Raw genomic sequence first — 18,240 nt, 5'->3', positions numbered from 1 at the left:
GAGGCTCCGGCCGGCTCCGGCGGTGGGGAGGCGCTAGGCGCGGCGGAGGCGGCGGAGGCTCGCCGGAGGACACGCTACGGAGCGATTCCGCGGGCGATGCGCGACGAGATCCGGTCGGGGAGAGAGAGGCGGACACGGGGAACTCAATTGGGGCAAAAGGGGGCGGAGGCGGTGGCCGTAGCGGCCGGGCGACGGCGGCGCGCGGCTCGGGGATGCCGGCGAGCGCGTGCGGCCGCGGAGAGGCGAGATCGAGGGAAAGGAGGGGCGGGGGAGTGTCCTTACCACCCCGGGGTGAGTTCCCGAGGCTTGGACGACGGCGGCGACCAACGAGGAGGCGGGACGGCGGCGGCCCGGGGCGCGCGGCGGCGGCGAGCGCGATTGGCGGCTAGGGTTAGGCGTGCGGGGTGTGGCGGCGACAGGGGAGAACCCTAGGTGCAGGCGGCGGCTTTGTAAGGCGGCTGCGGCACCCTGGCGCGCGGGCCCGGAGCAGGGGAGCTCGCCGGAGATCTCGGGAGGGAGGTTGCGCCGGGGAGAAGGAGAGGAGAGGGAGGAGACGGGGCTGCCAGGTGGGGCCAAGCAGTCAGCGGAAGAGGAAGGAGGGCGCGGGCTGAGGGGGAGCTGGGCCGTGGCACGGCCCGTGCGGGGAGAAAGGGAGAGAAGAGAGAGGCGCCCAAGGGAAGGAGGGGAGCTGGGCCGGGGCTCGGCCCACGCGGGAGAAGAGAGAAAGGAGGGGGGTGCTGGCCCATGCGGGAGAGAGGGGAAAGAGGAGAGAGGGGGAAGAGATGGGCCGGGCTGGGTTGGGCTGCCTTCTTTCATCCCTTCTCCTTTTCTTCTTTTGTTTTTCTAACTCATTAATTCAAACAATTCTAATTGAATTCAAATGCGATTTGAATTCAAACCTATACACCCAACACAAATAAAACAATGCTGCGGCATGAATGCACAAATACTTTAATCCTATGATAAATTTTATTTTCTTGCGTTATAAATTACTTTAAATGCCACGAAAATTAAAATAAAGCTTGGAAAATTTGTTTAAGCCCAATTAAATTAATTAAAAATTTGAGGAAATTACCTTAGGGTGTTACAGCTCTCCTCTTTGGTAATATGTCAAACTGATCCCTCAGAATGGCGCTGATTTGCTGCGCTGTTTGTAACCCAGGGGCCGAGTGCATACTGTCGTGACTCGGCCCAGTAGCATAAGTTGCTAGCCATGCTTGCTTGTCTGCGTCGGCTCCAGAAACCCCTCCAGCTACTTTCTGTGCAGAATGTACCGAGTTATTGCTGTCCGGTATGTATGCACACATGTAGCCATGTGGGATTTCCTTGGGTGGCTCGCTGAAGAACTGGTGATCCATGGGGTCACCTCCTACTTTATAAACCACATAAGCTGGAGCACCATGTGATTCCGCAGCTGCGAGCGCATAAGGCAATGGAGGTCTGGTTTGGAACGGCAATTCTCCCTTATGACTTCCCAATGTAGGCCCAGTTGGAGAATGCTGATACTTCATAATTTCTTGGACCACACGCAAAGCTACACGCTCGAAGGCATTGACCAGACTTTCAGAATGTCGGTGCAATGAGTGAGCCACCGCATAATTTACCTCCTGCCGCAGAGCTCTGGTACGATCCTCAGATGGGGTAGACAGATCTACTCCGTCAAGAGCACCTTCGGGTGAAAACCCTCTCCACCTAACATCGTGGTTGCGAGTCCTTTCAAAAGAGCCGATGAGGTCGTCTTCAAATTGAGCCTTGATTTCGTCATATCTCTGCTTATGCTCAGCAGAGAGCTTCTCGTAAGTGATTGGATCGTCTCTTGCCATTCTGTCGTCCGCGATTGACGAAGTCAACGGCGATGATGAAGTCGATGAAAATGATGGTGATGATGATGAGGACGAAGTCGATGAAGATGGTCCCACCGGGCGTGCCAGAATGTGTTGTCGGTCAAAACCCGCCGGCGAGCAGTGACAGGCAACACGAGGAGCCGGGAGGCTTCCGGGACGGCTGGTGGGCCCCGGTCCCTCGGTCAACGGCCCAGTAATCCGGCGCGCACCCTGGCTTGAGGTCGCTAGGCGTGCCACCTGATCCTGCACCTGATCAGGAAGGTGTGATGTATCAAATTCCTGTATGCACAGACACGTGTAAAGGTCAGTCCGAGCCGTGATCGGCTCATCACTTTCTCCCCGGTATCGGCTATAGAGAGCCGATTGTATCAATACCGGATCGGATCTTTGGAACAGACAATGTATATATATGCTTATCGATAAAATAAATCTTGCTTCATAAGTATCAATCTAATCCAATCTACGACAACTAAGCCCTCATTGCACGATCGGAACATCCTACACATGATTGAGCCTAACGAATACATAAAAGCATCGGAACAGACGATCTAAACAGAGACCAAAGAACCAGCCGGAGAGCTGATTCCTAGAGCAACCTCTATCCGAGCTATGATCCGATACTAAACATACTGCCGGAACTTTCAACTCATTTGCAAGGCCTAATCATGCACATATTGAACTAAATCTCCAAATAAATAGAAACTAGCCATAACAGATCGGATCTACTGATAAAGATAAAGCAAGATGCAACCATCGTATTCATGATCGAACACAACGATTACTAAGCACACATGAGCAACGAACAAAGCATGAACAGGGTACACAAAAAACAACGTTACTCTATGCGCGCTAAGATAACTAGTGCTACTCGCCATCTATAAGGTTTCAGAACGAGCAACACGTAAAATAAACGAGCAAGGGTGATGCTACCCCGATCATGCAGAGCATGATCAGGGCCGCATGGCACTTACCCGATGAAAAAAATCCTAGAACAGGGGAGGCGATGCGCCGAGAATTGTTGATGAATGATTCTGTTTCTTGTTTATTCATAGTACATATTTATAGTCCGTAGACTCGTCCTTCTTAACTAACCCTAACCAAAATACGACACGAATCTTAACTGCCTATATCTAAATTTACACGGCCTTTCTGGCCTCAATCACCCGCACAGGGTCCGATTCGCAAGTCTATCGTAACTGTCTTCTAGACCCATCTCGCTCCATGGCCCACTTCTGGCCTGGTTAGATTATGGCGATAACAGCCATATGGTAGGCATTGAATCGTTATTTGTTATGAAATTAAGCTACTATATATTAAATTACTAAGTTTTGTTTAAAAAATAATTAAATTACTAATGGTATTCTTTTAGCACCATCAAACGCAGTCCTAACTCTACGGCGGGGCCCGCTGCACATCTCCCATCAGATCAGCGGCCTTCCCGAGCGTCCCTTTGCATCTTAAATCCTAATCCTATAATTTATATAGTGAGATAAAGATATGAAGTCCATCACAATTTGTTAGAAGCAGAAGTTAATCAAGAATTTTGTTACCAAATCGGACGATGAGAAATTCTACATATTTTTTTCATAATACTCAATGGATGACTACTTTTAAATTTTTTACATGATATTAAAAAGCCTCACGTGCTACACATCGTTTTGGCTCTTTTTCTCCTCTCGCATGCCTTCTTTCTTTGGAGAGAGGAGAAAATAGTCACGTAAGATGACGTGGGCTCCCTCTTTTCTGCCTCTACCTTCCACACCATCCCCGCCGGTCCCAACTCCCAACTCCCAACCACCACAAGTTAATTTACTAATTTTTCTTTATCTACAAAACATATATTAATTAGTGTACCACTTAGTACTATCAGCACCTAACTAAAAATACTGCAAACAAGAACAAAGCTGCCCATGGTTTAAGGCAAAAAGAGATAGCCGTTCTTGCTCAGTTCCAGCAATCCCCTTTGCTTTTATACATTTTACATCCCTAGCTGCTCTGTGGTGTTGTGCTGCTGGATTTCTTTAGGTTACCAGCAGTAGAAGAAAATGTAGAATACCAGTTACCAGCACCCATAGGATGATTTCTCCTCTCTTAAGCTGAAACCCAGCAGACTACCAAACCAGAAACCACTATTTATCCTGGCCTGCCTACCTGCCCCTTGTATTTGGTCTTGCACTTGCAGTATTCCCTTCTCCCTTTGCTGTGTCTGTGTGCCGCCCTCTCGTGGTGGATTGGATTGGATCTGCACATCTATCTATTCTACCTGTTCACAGGAATAATAGTAACCCCTGTGTATGTGCTGCTGCCCTAACCTGGCTTAGGAGGAGTAGGAGGGTGGGTGCTGGGAATTTCTGTTAGGGCCAGGAGCTCAGGGCAGGAGCAACCAGATCCCTGCAAAGAAAGAAAGAAAAATTAACTGGTAATCTTACAATTTCTGTTGCCGCTGCTGCAAGATCTTGGATCTGAAAAGTTTGTGGCAAAAAAAATAACGATGACCGCACGAGCACGGCTGAGACGATGAGCATGATGACGCCGGGTGAGGCGATGATTCTGACTTGAACGATTGAACCGGACCTCATCTCTCGGATCTGTGCAAGAGCTGGTAAATTCTTTTCTTTTTGCTTTTCTTCCCCATCGTCTAGATTGGGGATCTTCTAGGTCTTGATTCTTGCTGTTGCAGTCCCGTCCCCTTTTTGCCTGTATGCTTTCCGTGTATATATGCGTGCATGGTATTGTCATCTTATTTTCTCTTGGTCAGTGGATAGTTATTTGCAGGCGATCTGAAGTTGGATTTCATAGACGAAGATCTGAAGGTAGATCGATGCATATGTGTCGCGATGTCATAGCTAATTCGCCTGGTATAGTGCATGAAAATTTCTTGTAGATGCTAGATTTGGGTATAGGAAGCAAAGTTGTTCATGGTTGGGATTATTTCGTAGAAAAAAAGCTGGGATTACTGTAGTTTTTTTTGGAAGCGCCCTGGTCCAAGCCAACCAATCCAACCACTTTACGTCTTCCAGTCGCACGCCTGGTGCTCTCCAGAAGATTCCAGATCCTGATTGCTTTGACCTCGTGTGTTCGCTGTGTCTTGGTAGGTTTTGATTCGATTTTCTTCAGGATTTGGCTTCGTCATGTGCGGATTGTTCTTCTTTGTGGTGGTTTGCGATGCAGAGTGGTAGTCCATTTCTCTTTTTGATCGGATAGGCCTACTAAAGTATTTGTTTCCATTCTTTTTTTAGAAAACCTCTGAATGATTATGTACGGATTCGTTGTGCAGATGGTGTTTGAAAGATCAGCTGCTGTTTCTTTGTGATTTCTGAGTAGTTTCGTTACTTTAGCTTTTCAGAACATTTGGAGATCTGCTGCTTGCTTGCGTGGTTCGCGTTCTTCTTCTCATGTTTGCAATTTGATTCATGCAAAGTTTTATGACCTGTACAACTTTTCCCCACTTTTATTTTCGGCAAAGTTTGAACAAGAATAGTTTTCCCAACATGGGCTCTTCTGATTTGCGTCCGAAGAGGACAGATTCATGCCAAGCCGCACTTGTCTTCGTCCAGAGAGCCCTGTTTTCCAGCCAGGAGTGCCACCACCACTGCCTCCTCCTGTATGCATCCGCTGCATTGTTCTCTCCTCCCCCAGGCGCCATTTGATCTCAACTTGATGATATGTGAGATGAGCAGAGGAATCGGTTACTGGGATCAATTCGGGGTGGGGGGTGGGGAGGTGGGGTGGGGGCACAGCGGTTCGTGGCTTCGTGCTTGGTAGGAAAAGACCCCACATAAAAAACCCTGTCTGTAACCCGTCTTCAACATATAAGCCACTACTAAAGACAGTGGTGGTATATATGTTCAAGATGAGTGATGTGGTGTAAGTATGTAACTGTGGTGGTATGGTAATTATAGTTGATCTGTACCCTGTCTGCACTCTGCAGTTTGATGCAAAGCAATGCATCATTTTGATGCTTTTGCTCGAGACAATATGAGTGTGCTAATGTGAAGTACTCTAATTAGCTTAAGGTAGACAAGGTTTTCTGTTTGCCTTTATTGGTTAGGCATTTCTATATGGCCAACTCTAGTGTTCGTGGTCCATCTTTGATTTATTGTATTTGTTGATGCCCTGAATCCTGATAAAAATGTCTTTCTTTCATGCAGTGTTTATTTTTTACTTGAATGCTTCATGCAGTAATGGGAACAGAGTGCATTATGGCCACAGTGAATGAGGATCCTGAACTCTCATTTCCACCTGGATTTGGACCTTTTGTTGGCCTTGCATTGCAGGGTACCCAAAACAATGTCAAACCAGGTGGTACTCATTCTAGTTCAGTGCAAGTAGCACAGAGCATTGAGAAAGATGTCAAAGTTTTGGAACCCAATTCAGCGCATTGTAGGAGTGGCACACCTGCCAGTACTTCAGGGAGCCATAGTTGCAGGAAATCACTTCGTAACAGGCCTCCAATAGACTATAGTCTCTATGACCTTACCTCAGATGAAGAATCTGAAATTGAATCAGCAGAAAAGGTTTCTTTTGTGCATTGATCCTTCTTTATTCTGCAATACAACCTGAATCTTTGTACCATGATTTTATTTTGTTGCTCAATATTGTCCTATTTTGTGGACAGGGAGTAAGATCAGTGAGACGTAGGCAACAATTACCAAAAGGAGTCCTTCGAGGCTGTGCAGAATGTGCTGATTGTCAAAAGGTTCGATTAATTATGCTAAATTGCTGGAGTTGCTTCTCCGGAGATGTTTTTTGTTGGCTTATGCACATTACATCGTGCAGGTTGTTGCAAGGTGGAATCCATCTGGTGCATGCAGGCCTGTTCTTGAGGAGGCTCCTGTTTACTATCCATCTGAGGAGGTACCTTGTTAATTGCCATATCATATCGTACAGTAATATGTCTGTACAAGGTTTAGTTTTGCATAAACTAATCACTTGGTTCCATCTAGTAAATTAGGAATTCAAGGACACCTTAAAATACATTGAGAGTATACGGCCTACGGCAGAACAATATGGAATTTGTCGCATTGTTCCACCACCTTCATGGAAGCCTCCATGTCTTCTTAAAGAGAAGAACAAATGGGAATGCTCAAAATTTTCTACTCGAGTACAGAAGGTCGACAAGCTCCAAAACCGTAAATCATCCAAGAAGAGCAGAGGAGGTGGGATGATGAAGAAGCGGAGAAAGGTTTCAGAGCTGGAAGATATTGGTAACATTAATCACAATCAAACTGGGATGCAGCAAAGCCCAGAGAGGTTTGGATTTGAAGCAGGACCAGAGTTTACACTACAAACATTTAAGAAGTATGCGGATGACTTCAGTGATCAGTATTTTAACAAAGATGCGTGTGGCGACTCGCTACCATCAGTGGAAGATATTGAAGGCGAGTATTGGCGCATAGTTGAAAGTCCCACTGAAGAGATAGAGGTACAGAACTTTTACTAGCATAGAGTACCTATGCACTTTGCAATTTATAGCTGTGTTTGAGCTTTAGAAAATGCAATCTCTGTTGATCCTGAATTTGAGATATCTTTGTTCCAAAAAAAAAAGAATATGGAATATCTTTAGATCATGGTCCTGTTGGTTTTCGTAGCTTTTCAGTGCAGCTTTGTTACGTCGACCCTGAATTCCTGAGTTGCCTGTAGTAGCATCTTCCAAGTTTTTATATCTGTTAGGGATGTTTTTAACATATATTCGTGCTATCTTCTAACTTGTCAGAAAACCCGTTCTCATATAGGTAATATATGGCGCCGATTTGGAGACTGGAACTTTTGGTAGTGGTTTTCCAAAGTTCTCTCCTGAAGTAAAATCTGATGGTGAGCATAAGTATGCAGAATCTGGTTGGAATCTAAACAATTTGCCTAGACTACAAGGTTCAGTTCTATCGTTTGAGGGTGGTGACATCTCTGGTGTTTTGATCCCTTGGGTATATGTTGGCATGTGCTTTTCATCATTCTGCTGGGTATGATGATTGTCAACACAATTACTTCTCTTATAATTATGATAAGTATATAGATTATCCAAATTTAGTATTATGATGTCATGTCTGTGTGCCTGCTGACAGCATGTTGAAGACCATCATTTGTACTCTCTGAACTACATGCATTGGGGTGCTCCAAAGATGTGGTATGGAGTTCCAGGAAAGGATGCCGTGAGTTTGGAGGTAGCGATGAGGAAACATCTACCTGACTTGTTTGAGGAGCAGCCTGATTTGCTTCACAACCTGGTAAGTGTTTCTCTCTTGATTGATGATTGTCAACTAGGGTTTAGGGTATGAACCCACCATTACTGTGTCTTCTCACTCGTCTTGAGTCTAAAAGCTGCATCTCTCTCTCTCTCTGATTATGCTGTAACAGCATTGCAAATAATGAACATTTGTGGCAGTGGCACCGCGTGATGTTAAAAAGAAGGCACTATTTCTTTCATAGACCAAAAATTGCGTCAGCAAGTAAACCACTTCTTGAAATGTTGCAGATTTGTATAACACCTCATGAAATGCTACTGCATTAAAATCAAACACTTGCATGTGCAATAGACAGTAAAACCTTAACTGTACATGTGCAAAGTAAAGATGTGGTTAACATTATGTTTTCAACATATGTGCAAAGTAAAGATGTTTGCGCGAGTTGCCTTCCTTTTGGTACGTATGAAATGTATGGGGCCATGGGGGTGCATTTATAAGATGTCAACACCTTGTGCAGGTTACTCAATTTTCTCCGTCATTGCTTAAATCTGAAGGAGTACTGGTCTACCGATGTGTTCAGCATGAGGGAGAGTTTGTCCTGACATTCCCACGGGCATACCATGCTGGTTTCAATTGTGGTTTCAATTGTGCGGAAGCTGTTAATGTGGCACCGATAGATTGGTTACCAATTGGGCAGGATGCTGTTGAGCTTTATCGTGAACAGGCCCGGAAAATAACTATTTCACATGATAAGTTGTTACTTGGGGCTGCAAAAGGAGCAATAAGAGCTCAGTGGGACATTCTTTTCCTCAAGAGAAATACTGCTGATAACTTGAGGTGGAAAAGCATGTGTGGACCTGACAGCACCATATGCAAGTCACTTAAGGTAAATTGACAATTAAACTATTTATAAGTATTTTTTTCATTTAAAACTCAGTGAAATCTGACATAATTTTCCTGCATAGGCAAGAATTGAGATGGAGCTGACGCAAAGAAAGGATATATGCTCTCCATCTCAATGTAGAAAAATAGATACTGAATATGATTCTGCAGATAGGGAGTGTGCATTTTGCTACTATGATCTGCATCTTTCTGCCTGTGGCTGTCCATGTTCCCCAGAGAAATATACTTGCCTTATACATGCGAAGCAGCTTTGCTCATGTGACTGGAGTAAAAGATTTTTCCTATTCCGTTATGATGTCAATGAACTAAATATCTTAGCTGATGCTTTGGGTGGGAAGTTAAGTGCCATTCACAGGTGGGGTGTCTCTCATCTTGGATTAAGTTTGAGCTCATGTGTTAAACGAGAAAAAGATCAAGATGTGAAGACTCTTCGGAGAGCAACTGATGGCCCCAGAAGATCCTACATGTCACATGCATCAACAGTATCATTGTCACCTTCACTGGTTTGCCATGAACAGAAAAGTTGTGGAAATAAGATGCTGAACTCAGCTTGTTCGGAAATGAATACTGCTGATCCTTCTGCAGAGCAACTAAAGTCGGGAAATGTTTCACCACAAAAGGAGCCCTGGGTGAAGAATGATTTAGCATGTACACTAAATACTGTTGCCAGCCAATTACAATATAATGGAGGGCCTGGAGGCGACAAAAACTCAGCACCAAGCTTGTCAGTTCCTTCTGGTCAATCATCTTCTTCCAATGTTGGGACAAGGTCCTTAAGCACATCTGGTGAAAACATAAAAAATGCATATGGCTCTCTGCCTGTAATGGTTGATCATAGAAGCAACATGAAGCCTAGTTCGGAAAGCTCAAACAATTCCCATAGGTTAATGACATCTAACACTAATGCATCTCTGTGTTACTCTTACAAGGATAAAATACACATAACACCAGAGACTAATGCCTTGGTGACGAAAGAGAAAGATAGCAATCAGATTCGTGCTGCATCAAGTCAGCATTTTGTGAGGACTGTTTCAAGAGCACAAACTGTCTCTCAGGAAGCATCAGCTAGTGTCTTTGCTTCAAAGCCACTTCCAGGTCCTTCACTTGTGAAAAATACATATGGAGGTTTTAGTTCAAGCACTGCCCATCTTGGGCATCCAAATTTTTGTAATCAGCAACCAAATGATGGGTGCCTTCAAAGAAAATCTGAATCTTTATCTGGTCTGGAAGCTCGGTGGCATTCACCTTTATTTGTACAACCTGCTTTGGAAAATGGAAGTACACAGAAGGGTCCTCGCATAGCCAACGTTGTGCATCGGTTCAAGAGCTCAGTTGAACTTTTGGAAATCGGTGCTGTTCTATCTGGGAGGTTGTGGTCCTCAAGCCAAGCAATCTTCCCAAAAGGTTCGTTTTTCCCTGGCAAATCTGGATACCTCCACGTGTCTTCCAGCTGCTTGTCAATTTGGAAGCAACTTTGTTATTGGGAGCTACTTTTTGCTGCTTTGCCATTCTTAGGTGCTTTTAATATGTTGCATATGACAACTCATGGATGTTTTTCCTCATAGTTTTGATTCTCGTCAGCAGTTTGACTATATTCTGTTCTTTTCCTTGGCATGATTATCTTTGTAAATATAGGGTTCAGAAGCAGAGTTAAATACTTCAGCATTGTGGATCCAACACAAATGACTTGCTACATGTCTGAAATATTAGACGCTGGACTGCAGGGACCTCTGTTTATGGTAAGTTTCAGTTTTCTGTACCATCTGTGCACCTGTTCTTCAGTATGTTTATATCTGTTGGTTGATGCATTTACAGGTGGCTATAGAAAACTGTCCAGGCGAAGTTTTTATCAATGTCTCTCCTACCAAGTGCTGGAGCATGGTCCGTGAGAGGCTGAATATGGAAATACGGAAGCAAGTCAGTATGGGAAGAGCTAACCTTCCTACACTGCAGCCTCCAGGATCAGTTGATGGTCTTGAAATGTTTGGGTTGCTGTCACCGGTAATAGTTCAGGTGAGGAATCTCGAACACACTTGTCTTGAGAAATGAAAAAGAAACTCTGAAACACACCAACGTAATGAGAAATGAAAATTCGTTCCAGGGTTGCATAACTTTACAATGGTAGATGCTAGCTGTCCTTCCTGGTTTGTTAACAATGTAGTTATGCAGCTTGCCCTATTCTGTTAATCTTTTTGGAGTCTGACTGAATCTGTACAAACTGAAACATTATTTGAATTCCTTTCAGGCAATCGAGGTGCGGGATAGAGATCGGATCTGCACAGAGTACTGGAGGTCCAGGCCCCATGTTGTTGCTGGAGATGGTGGCAGTCAGCATACGCCGCCACCTCAGGGTCCACTGCACATTGCGCTGCTGAGGGGGCTGTTCCATCGAGCCAGCCGCGATGAGCTGCGAGCCCTACGAAGTCTACTGACGAGCAATAGCAGTCTGGACGAGAGTTCCAGGCAACAGGCTGCCCAAGTCCTGGACGATGAGATTGCCAAGCAGTGGCACTGACGAACCTAAATAGGACTGACAATGTTTTGACTGATGAAATTTTTTGGGACGGGACCAAGCAATTAGGCTTGCTCATTCCGTTGCCCTCGTGCCCATTCTTTGCATTCTTTGTGTCCGTGCTCCATGACATAAAGATTTTGCCACCATCTGGTGGTTATGTGATTCGGATGATTGACACCTCACCCACTGACCATGCCATTCTGTTCCCTTGCTGTTTTTGCCGAACAAGTCGTTTCTAGTTCCGCTGCTCATTTTGAAGCTAGGTATTTTAACCGAGGCTACAGGATGCAGGCACATGAGAACCAAGTTTTTACTGGTTGGTTGTGCATCAGAAATGTGCAGAACCAGCTAACGTGAGCAGCTACCTTAATATGCCGAGCTGGTCAGAGCGAGACGGTCCATCTACTTTATGTTCTCCGCTGCAGAGTATGTATGCATTCTGAAAGAAAGAATATGCATGCATTCTGTGTAGGCAATGTTTGGTACTAGCAATGCCGATGAACCCCGTCTTGCTACCATGTGGGCCAACCTTTTACTGTGGTCTGCCTCAGTTTTTTTTTTGGGGATAATAGTCTGCCTCAGTATGTAAGATCGTTTGGACCGTCCCCACTGAAAATGTTTGGTGCACACAACTGGGAGCGTTGCCTCTGAGTTCTGTTGGGGAAATGTTCCTTGTGTTTGGCATGGTTAAATTCATCAAACGTTGAAATGATTGGATGCGAATGTTTGTCGGCACACTAGTCATAAGATGGAACAGATTGAGCTGTCTCACTGATTTATCCGTTGAATCTGCTGATAGCTACTACCCTGACAACTAGCTCTGATCGATGCCAACAGAGTGGAACCGTTGAGCACTGCTTGTCACTTTGATGTGGATGCAGTTATAGGATAAAGTTAATCCTACTATTTAACATCAAATCTTTCCTTTTCCGAAACAAAAGAGAGTATTTTTTTGGTGGAACTAAAATTCAGTTAGATAAATATTAAAATAAAATTAGGGATATTTTAATGCATGCTCCATTTGTTACAGAAGATTGAGTCAAGAAGAAAAATAGGTTGCGACGTGTACATGTATAATCATTTTTAAGGCAAATCCTGGCAACCATTTCTATGCACCTAGCGCAATTACCTAACACAAATCCTGGCAGTTAAAGAAAAACTAACTAACGACTACGGCATCGATGGAGTATTGGAGTAGCATTGGATTTGTTGCATGTGTACATGGGCTGGGAGAGAGATCAGAAGCAGGCATGCATGTCTTTCCCACTAGCCAGCTGCTGCTTCTGCTGCAGTGCCACTGCAACGTGATCTCAAGAGCCAGCTCTAGACGACTTTGTGTTCAGTACAGGAATGAGGAGAGCAGCAACATGAACCAATTGAAATCTAGTAGAATGGGTATCGATGCATGGGAAGGCTAGATAGCTAGGTTTACTGATGTAGATCTAGCTGCACACTCAACTATTAATTTTGGGGAACAATTCAGGCATTTCGACCTTTCGATTGCTTCAAACCTTTCTGCATTGCCCAAATTGCCCAAGAGCACATATACGTACCGAGACCATGTTGGTACTGAACGTGTGTTTGCGCTACTCACGGAATCTGTATGCACCCCAGTAACACAAAACAAAATCACTTCCGCGCATGCATGGTTTAAGAATGAATGGTACTAGTAGCTAATATACTGTTTCAATATATATACTCAAGTTATAGATACACATCAAATGATGAACTGATTAATGAGAAAATGAGTGATGTATGGAAACAATTTGCGATGCTAAATTTATTTCAGTTAGGGGATGACAATTGACCTATGCAAACATTTTGTGAGTTAGGGTTTGATGCATGCAAATGGAATGGTTCGCTGGGACATAATGTAGTATTTGGTAACTATACATATTTGAAAAAAGAGATCTTGTTTAATACTTGATATCAAAGGTTTTCAAAGTTATTGCTCTTTTTCACACTTTTTTGGAACTGTCTGAGGGTAAAAACAAATTAGCAACCAAAAATCTCCAACCATCATTTCCTAACTAACAAACAAACTGTCAGTTGATAAATAACTCTTGGGGATTGGCTAAATTGGGCTAAAAATCCTTTGCTATTTGAGTACATTATAAATAAGACCGATAACTATCGGCCATCATTTGTACGATATATACTCGAGGAATCATGGAAATCTTGTATGTAGTCCAATATAATAGTCTGAGATAAACCACGCCATGCGTAGGACTGATCATATCGTGTTTTGAACTATTTATTTACCATTGTAACTAGAGTAGTTTACAAAAAAATGATCCATTTATTAATGAAAATGCAGAACTATATGAACAACTATATGATCCAAGTTGTCTCCCTCTCAATCAACTATAAACCTTATCACCAATCAATCTCATTGTCCGACCTTAATCCCCGTTATTTTGGGTCATATCTAGTGTTAAGAGTTTGCCTTAGTCTGGTAGCGCTCAGCCCACATCAGAACAATGCTTTGCTATACTCGAACCAATTTCCACTTATTAGACTTCAACTACCACACCATACGCATAAATTATGCAACTATTAGTCCAACAGAAGTAAATAGTGAATATCTACGATAACACTCTGCTAATCACAACTGGAAGAGACTATACATATGTAGCTTGATGAAGCAGCAACACATACCATAAACTCAAGCAATTGATTGTGAAAGCAGACACACATATAATAATTGAGTTGTTAATTAATCTCGCAAAACTTTAGTTATTGCATGACTAAAAACAGTAGCTAATACAACATGCTATGTTTTAATTTGGTTGTTTGTGTGTGGTGAAGGGCTTCTATTATCATATATACACAAATATCTTATCAAAGTAGGGGAGTGAATAGGATCAGTTTTGTCTATATACACTGCCCATATATGAAAACCTTTTCTCAACTATGCTATGAAGGGACAAACAAAATGCTATGAAGGGACAATCAAAATCTAAGAAAGGCTCAAGACCCATCAACTGTTTAAACAGGAATTTGATTGTGCTCCTGCCTCCTGGTAGCAATACCATATATCATGATACGTGGGGATGGAGAGAACGAAGACGACGTGAAATAAGATGTATGCATGTCAGCATGTGGCACTATATATATATATACACACTTCAAATCTTTGTTTATGTCCAATTTTATTCTTTTATTTGTTTATGTCCAATTTTATTCTTTTATAGTTTCCAAACTAAAAGAATAAAATTGGACATAAACAAAGATTTGAAGTGTATATCAGTATATATTTCACTCAAGCATTTTATGGCTGAGATTTCACTCAAGCATTTTATATCAGTATAAAATTCGGATCAGGCGTTCTCAGTGTCTCCAACAGAATTTTACCTAAACCAGCATTATTTAAAATTTTTACAAAAGTTATTCTTTTGGTTAAAGCAAAAAAATTATTATAACTCCTATGTAAAGTATTTGTAATTCCAATGTAAATTTACCTGAGGTATAAATAAAAATTCAAACGTTAGGAGGCCTTAAACACTTTTTTTTCTTACCTCAAATATATACCTGACATCCATAAGTTGAACACGAATTACAGGCACCCAAAAAAATTCAGCTCCTGGAGCCCTCTAAAATGCCGAGGTAAGGTTTAGCAATTCCTCGCAACTCATTTTAACCACACATGCTGCATTGATATGTAGTTTCTCCCTAGTTAAGTGCATGATTAAAATCTGGATAAAAGATTGTCCCCAATGTTGTCTGTTCTATAAATACTATATATATATATATATACCCCCAGCAGAGGAAGAGACAAGAAGTTTGTCTCAAAAAAAAAAAAGGAAGAGACAAGAAGTGAAGGCAAATCAAGCCAGCTAGATCCAGAAATTCTAACTTGAATAAGGAATGGCAGCCAGAGAAGCATCAAAGCATGGGCTAAAACAGGTGCTGCATGCCCGATTAATTGTACACACCCAACTGAACCCCAATACGTTTCAGCTCCTGCGTGTCTTCTATCTCTTCCTCTTTTTCGAAAGACTCCCCCTTTCTTGCTTCTTTTGCTTGCCTTCTTTGTTTCTTGTGGGCTGCCCTTTTGGCCATTGCAATTTTAAGGTTGAAACTAGCAGTCAGCATCTACGCATTACGGTTCAAAAAAGCACTACCACCACAATGCCCACGCAAAGCAAATAACAAGAAGGAAATTTTTAGACCATCAAGCAATATTTGCAACAATGCCAATCACAAAGGGAACTAAACATGCAATAATTTCAAGATCAATTGAAGAATAAATATATACATTGAAGTTACAAGACATGAATTATATTAATTGTCCAGGAATTGACACATATGGATTGCCATGTGTTCCAGATCTAGAGACACAAATTAAAGGAGACCAAACATATATGTGCTGTGTTCCTGGCTTTAGCAACTATATATGTTTCAAATCAGGTAGCACTCCCCCTCTTCTCATGCATTTCATTGCCCTTTTGCTCTGCTAAGAAAGGAAATATGAACCGCACCAGCTGTCCATGAATGGATATTAATGGAGCATTATATTTCTGTTCTGCCAATATGATGAGTAGCAGCAATGCAAGCCGGTTTGGCTGCTGCTGGCTTCTGCATCGTCAGAACCAAACTACTTACTTGCAAGCTACATATATAGCTAGTAGCGTTACAGTTGTTGCTGCAAACTAAACTTCTACCACACCATGCCATGCATGCGGCACAACAGCTAGCTATGGGAATCAAACTGTTCTTGCAAGTTTGCATCCCTCCGGAGGAGCACAATAAACCAAAGAAAGGATAAACACCTACCAATCGATTGAAAGCTGAATAAAATAACGGCGATTAGACCAGTACTCACGCAATGATTCAACTGACGAAATGGGGGAGAAAAAGGGGGAGAAATCTTTTGCAAAATGCAAAAAGCTGTAGTAGCCACTGAAGAAGATGCAAAGAACAATGGCTAAGCCTTGTTGTTCTACCAGCAAGGGCATTCCAAGAACTCCAAGTCGCGCTGCTGGCTAGCTCAGATGGATCAATGGATGTAGATGGCGATGGATCTCCTAGTATAGCTAGCTAGGGAAAAAACTCACGGCATGATGAACTGCGGTGATGCCGACGTGTCGGGCCCTCCGCCGCCGGACGGCCCCGGGGGCGGACTTCCATCGGAGGACGGCCCCGCCGCCGCGGCCGACGCCGACGACGGCTTCTTGCGCTTCTTCTTCTCGTAACTGATCCCCCGGGCCCGCGCCTGTGTCTCGCGCACCTCGCGCAGGTACAGCCGCACGGCGCGCGCGCCGAAGGGGTTCATCTCGGGCGTGCCGCCGTTCTCCTCGTAGGCGGCGCGGAGGCGGCCGATGAGCGCGTCGAGGGAGCCCCACGCCTGGCGCAGCGGGCACGGGCACGGCGCCGGCGGGTTGGGGTGCCCGTAGAAGGGGCACACCGGCGTGTGCACCTTGGTCTTGCCGAACTGGTCCATGTACTTGAGGAACTCGAGCACGTGCGCGCCGCTGCACCGCGACAGCGACAGCGGCGGCCGGTGGTTGCGCAGGTACTGCCCGAACGTGTTCCAGTCCCGGCGCTTCTGGGACTCGTACCGGCTCAGCGACGGCGACGAGCTGGACGGCGACGGACCGCCTCCCCCCGCCGAGGATCCGAGGGCCGCAACGCCGGACGACGACGAGCCGGCACCTGACGCCCCGGCGCCTCCGGAGAAGATGACGGCCGCGGCGGGGCCGAGGAAGAAGCTGTCCGGGGCTGCGCCGCCGTCAGCCGCTGACGGTTCTTGGCCCGGTATCATGTGATGGTGGTGATGGTGGTGGTGGTGATGGTGGTGATCCATCCCGCGCGGCGCCTGTCATCGGCAAATGCAACACAACAAAGAAGCATCATTTTTTGCTCTGGTGCGAGCTTCTGATCTATTACACAGAAACAGCTCTGAAACGGCTAGGTCAAGACGGAAGAGGGGAGAGGAAGTCGAGGAGAAGAGAGATCGATGCGTACCGGAATGTGCAGCGCCCGATCTAGTATTCTCTGCAGCGTGGAAGCTTACAGATGCATGCGTGTGTTGGGATCTTGGCAGTGATTAGCTAGTACTCTCTTCTGATCCACCTCCTGGTGAGTGATCCAGTCATCCATCCATCCGCCGATACCAAGAAATGCTATGCTCTGACGCTCAGCAGCTCAGGTGGTCAAGTCATCCTTGGGAGTCAGCATGAAGCTCTGGTGGAGGTGGATGAACAGTTGATGGTGGCAGTGCTGCTGGATGGGAGGGTGGGGGTGAGGGGGATGGAGGGGATAGGTTTTAGCCTTTTGGTTAGGCAGGCAGCCAGGCATTGAGGGGGGAGATAATAGGTGTAGTAGGGTATAGCTAGCTAAGCAAGAGAATAAGAGGGAGTGAGAGAGTCTGAGAGGGATAGGAAAGCAAATAAAAACAAGGGCCCTTGCTTTTTCCTTCTTTTATTATTTCTTGGGATTTTCCTAAACTCTAAATGTGCACAACAAGTGGTTAGCAGAGATGGTGAGAGATACTGAGGAGTCCTGATGATTTTTAGTTTCAACATTTGTTGCTCTAGACTCTCGTATCCGTTTGTAGGGTTCCTGTGTGCGCATTCACGGGGGTGAGCGTTGAAGAGTATAAGCGGTATGGAAAAAAACTATCGCATGTAAAAGTAATAGGAGTTTTTAAGAAAGCCACCGTGGTGACTTTATCAATTAGTACTTATCAAATAATAGTTACATTGTTCACGATATTGCTCTAAAATATAAAATGTAGAGGTCCGTCGATCAAATATTTATATGCAAAAGTAGATAGTAGGTTAATTTTTATATT

At 44.4% G+C, this 18,240-nt stretch overlaps 2 protein-coding genes across 4 annotated transcripts; one reads left to right on the top strand and one right to left on the bottom strand.

Annotated features, from left to right (window-relative positions):
• The first annotated feature begins 3,809 nt into the window (after positions 1-3,809).
• Positions 3,810-11,695, top strand: LOC112884785 (lysine-specific demethylase JMJ703-like). 3 transcript variants are annotated; one of them, XM_025950356.1, is made up of 12 exons: positions 3,810-4,446; positions 6,027-6,361; positions 6,463-6,543; positions 6,624-6,701; positions 6,799-7,269; positions 7,580-7,804; positions 7,907-8,068; positions 8,544-8,912; positions 8,992-10,333; positions 10,565-10,668; positions 10,745-10,942; positions 11,175-11,695. In XM_025950356.1, the coding sequence occupies exons 2-12, from the start codon at positions 6,029-6,031 to the stop codon at positions 11,442-11,444; spliced, it is 3,633 nt and encodes a 1,210-aa protein (XP_025806141.1). In that variant the 5' UTR covers positions 3,810-4,446; positions 6,027-6,028; the 3' UTR covers positions 11,445-11,695. The 3 variants fall into 3 exon arrangements, with proteins under 3 accessions (XP_025806141.1, XP_025806132.1, XP_025806150.1); XM_025950347.1 differs by having other exon boundaries at positions 5,996-6,361; XM_025950365.1 differs by lacking the exons at positions 3,810-4,446; positions 6,027-6,361 and having other exon boundaries at positions 6,791-7,269.
• A 4,802-nt stretch (positions 11,696-16,497) lies between these two features.
• On the bottom strand, positions 16,498-17,250 carry LOC112884798 (protein G1-like6). The gene has a single exon (XM_025950375.1). It carries the CDS (start codon positions 17,248-17,250, stop codon positions 16,498-16,500), a length of 753 nt encoding a protein of 250 aa, XP_025806160.1.
• Between the last annotated feature and the right edge of the window lie 990 nt (positions 17,251-18,240).

This window comes from Panicum hallii, chromosome 1 (genome assembly GCF_002211085.1).
Source record: "Panicum hallii strain FIL2 chromosome 1, PHallii_v3.1, whole genome shotgun sequence".
In the NCBI taxonomy this organism is placed as follows: Eukaryota; Viridiplantae; Streptophyta; class Magnoliopsida; order Poales; family Poaceae; genus Panicum; species Panicum hallii.
This window is presented reverse-complemented; position numbering and strand designations above follow the sequence as displayed.

Excerpts from the sequence above, each read along its gene's own strand:
- LOC112884785 (XM_025950347.1), top strand. The coding sequence starts at position 6,014 with ATGCTTCATGCAGTAATGGGAACAGAGTGCATTATGGCCACAGTGAAT. Across the intron at positions 10,334-10,564 it reads CCAAGCAATCTTCCCAAAAG|GGTTCAGAAGCAGAGTTAAA; the intron begins GTTCGTTTTTCC and ends TTGTAAATATAG. Across the intron at positions 10,669-10,744 it reads TGCAGGGACCTCTGTTTATG|GTGGCTATAGAAAACTGTCC; the intron begins GTAAGTTTCAGT and ends ATGCATTTACAG.
- LOC112884798 (XM_025950375.1), bottom strand. The coding sequence starts at position 17,250 with ATGGATCACCACCATCACCACCACCACCATCACCACCATCACATGATA.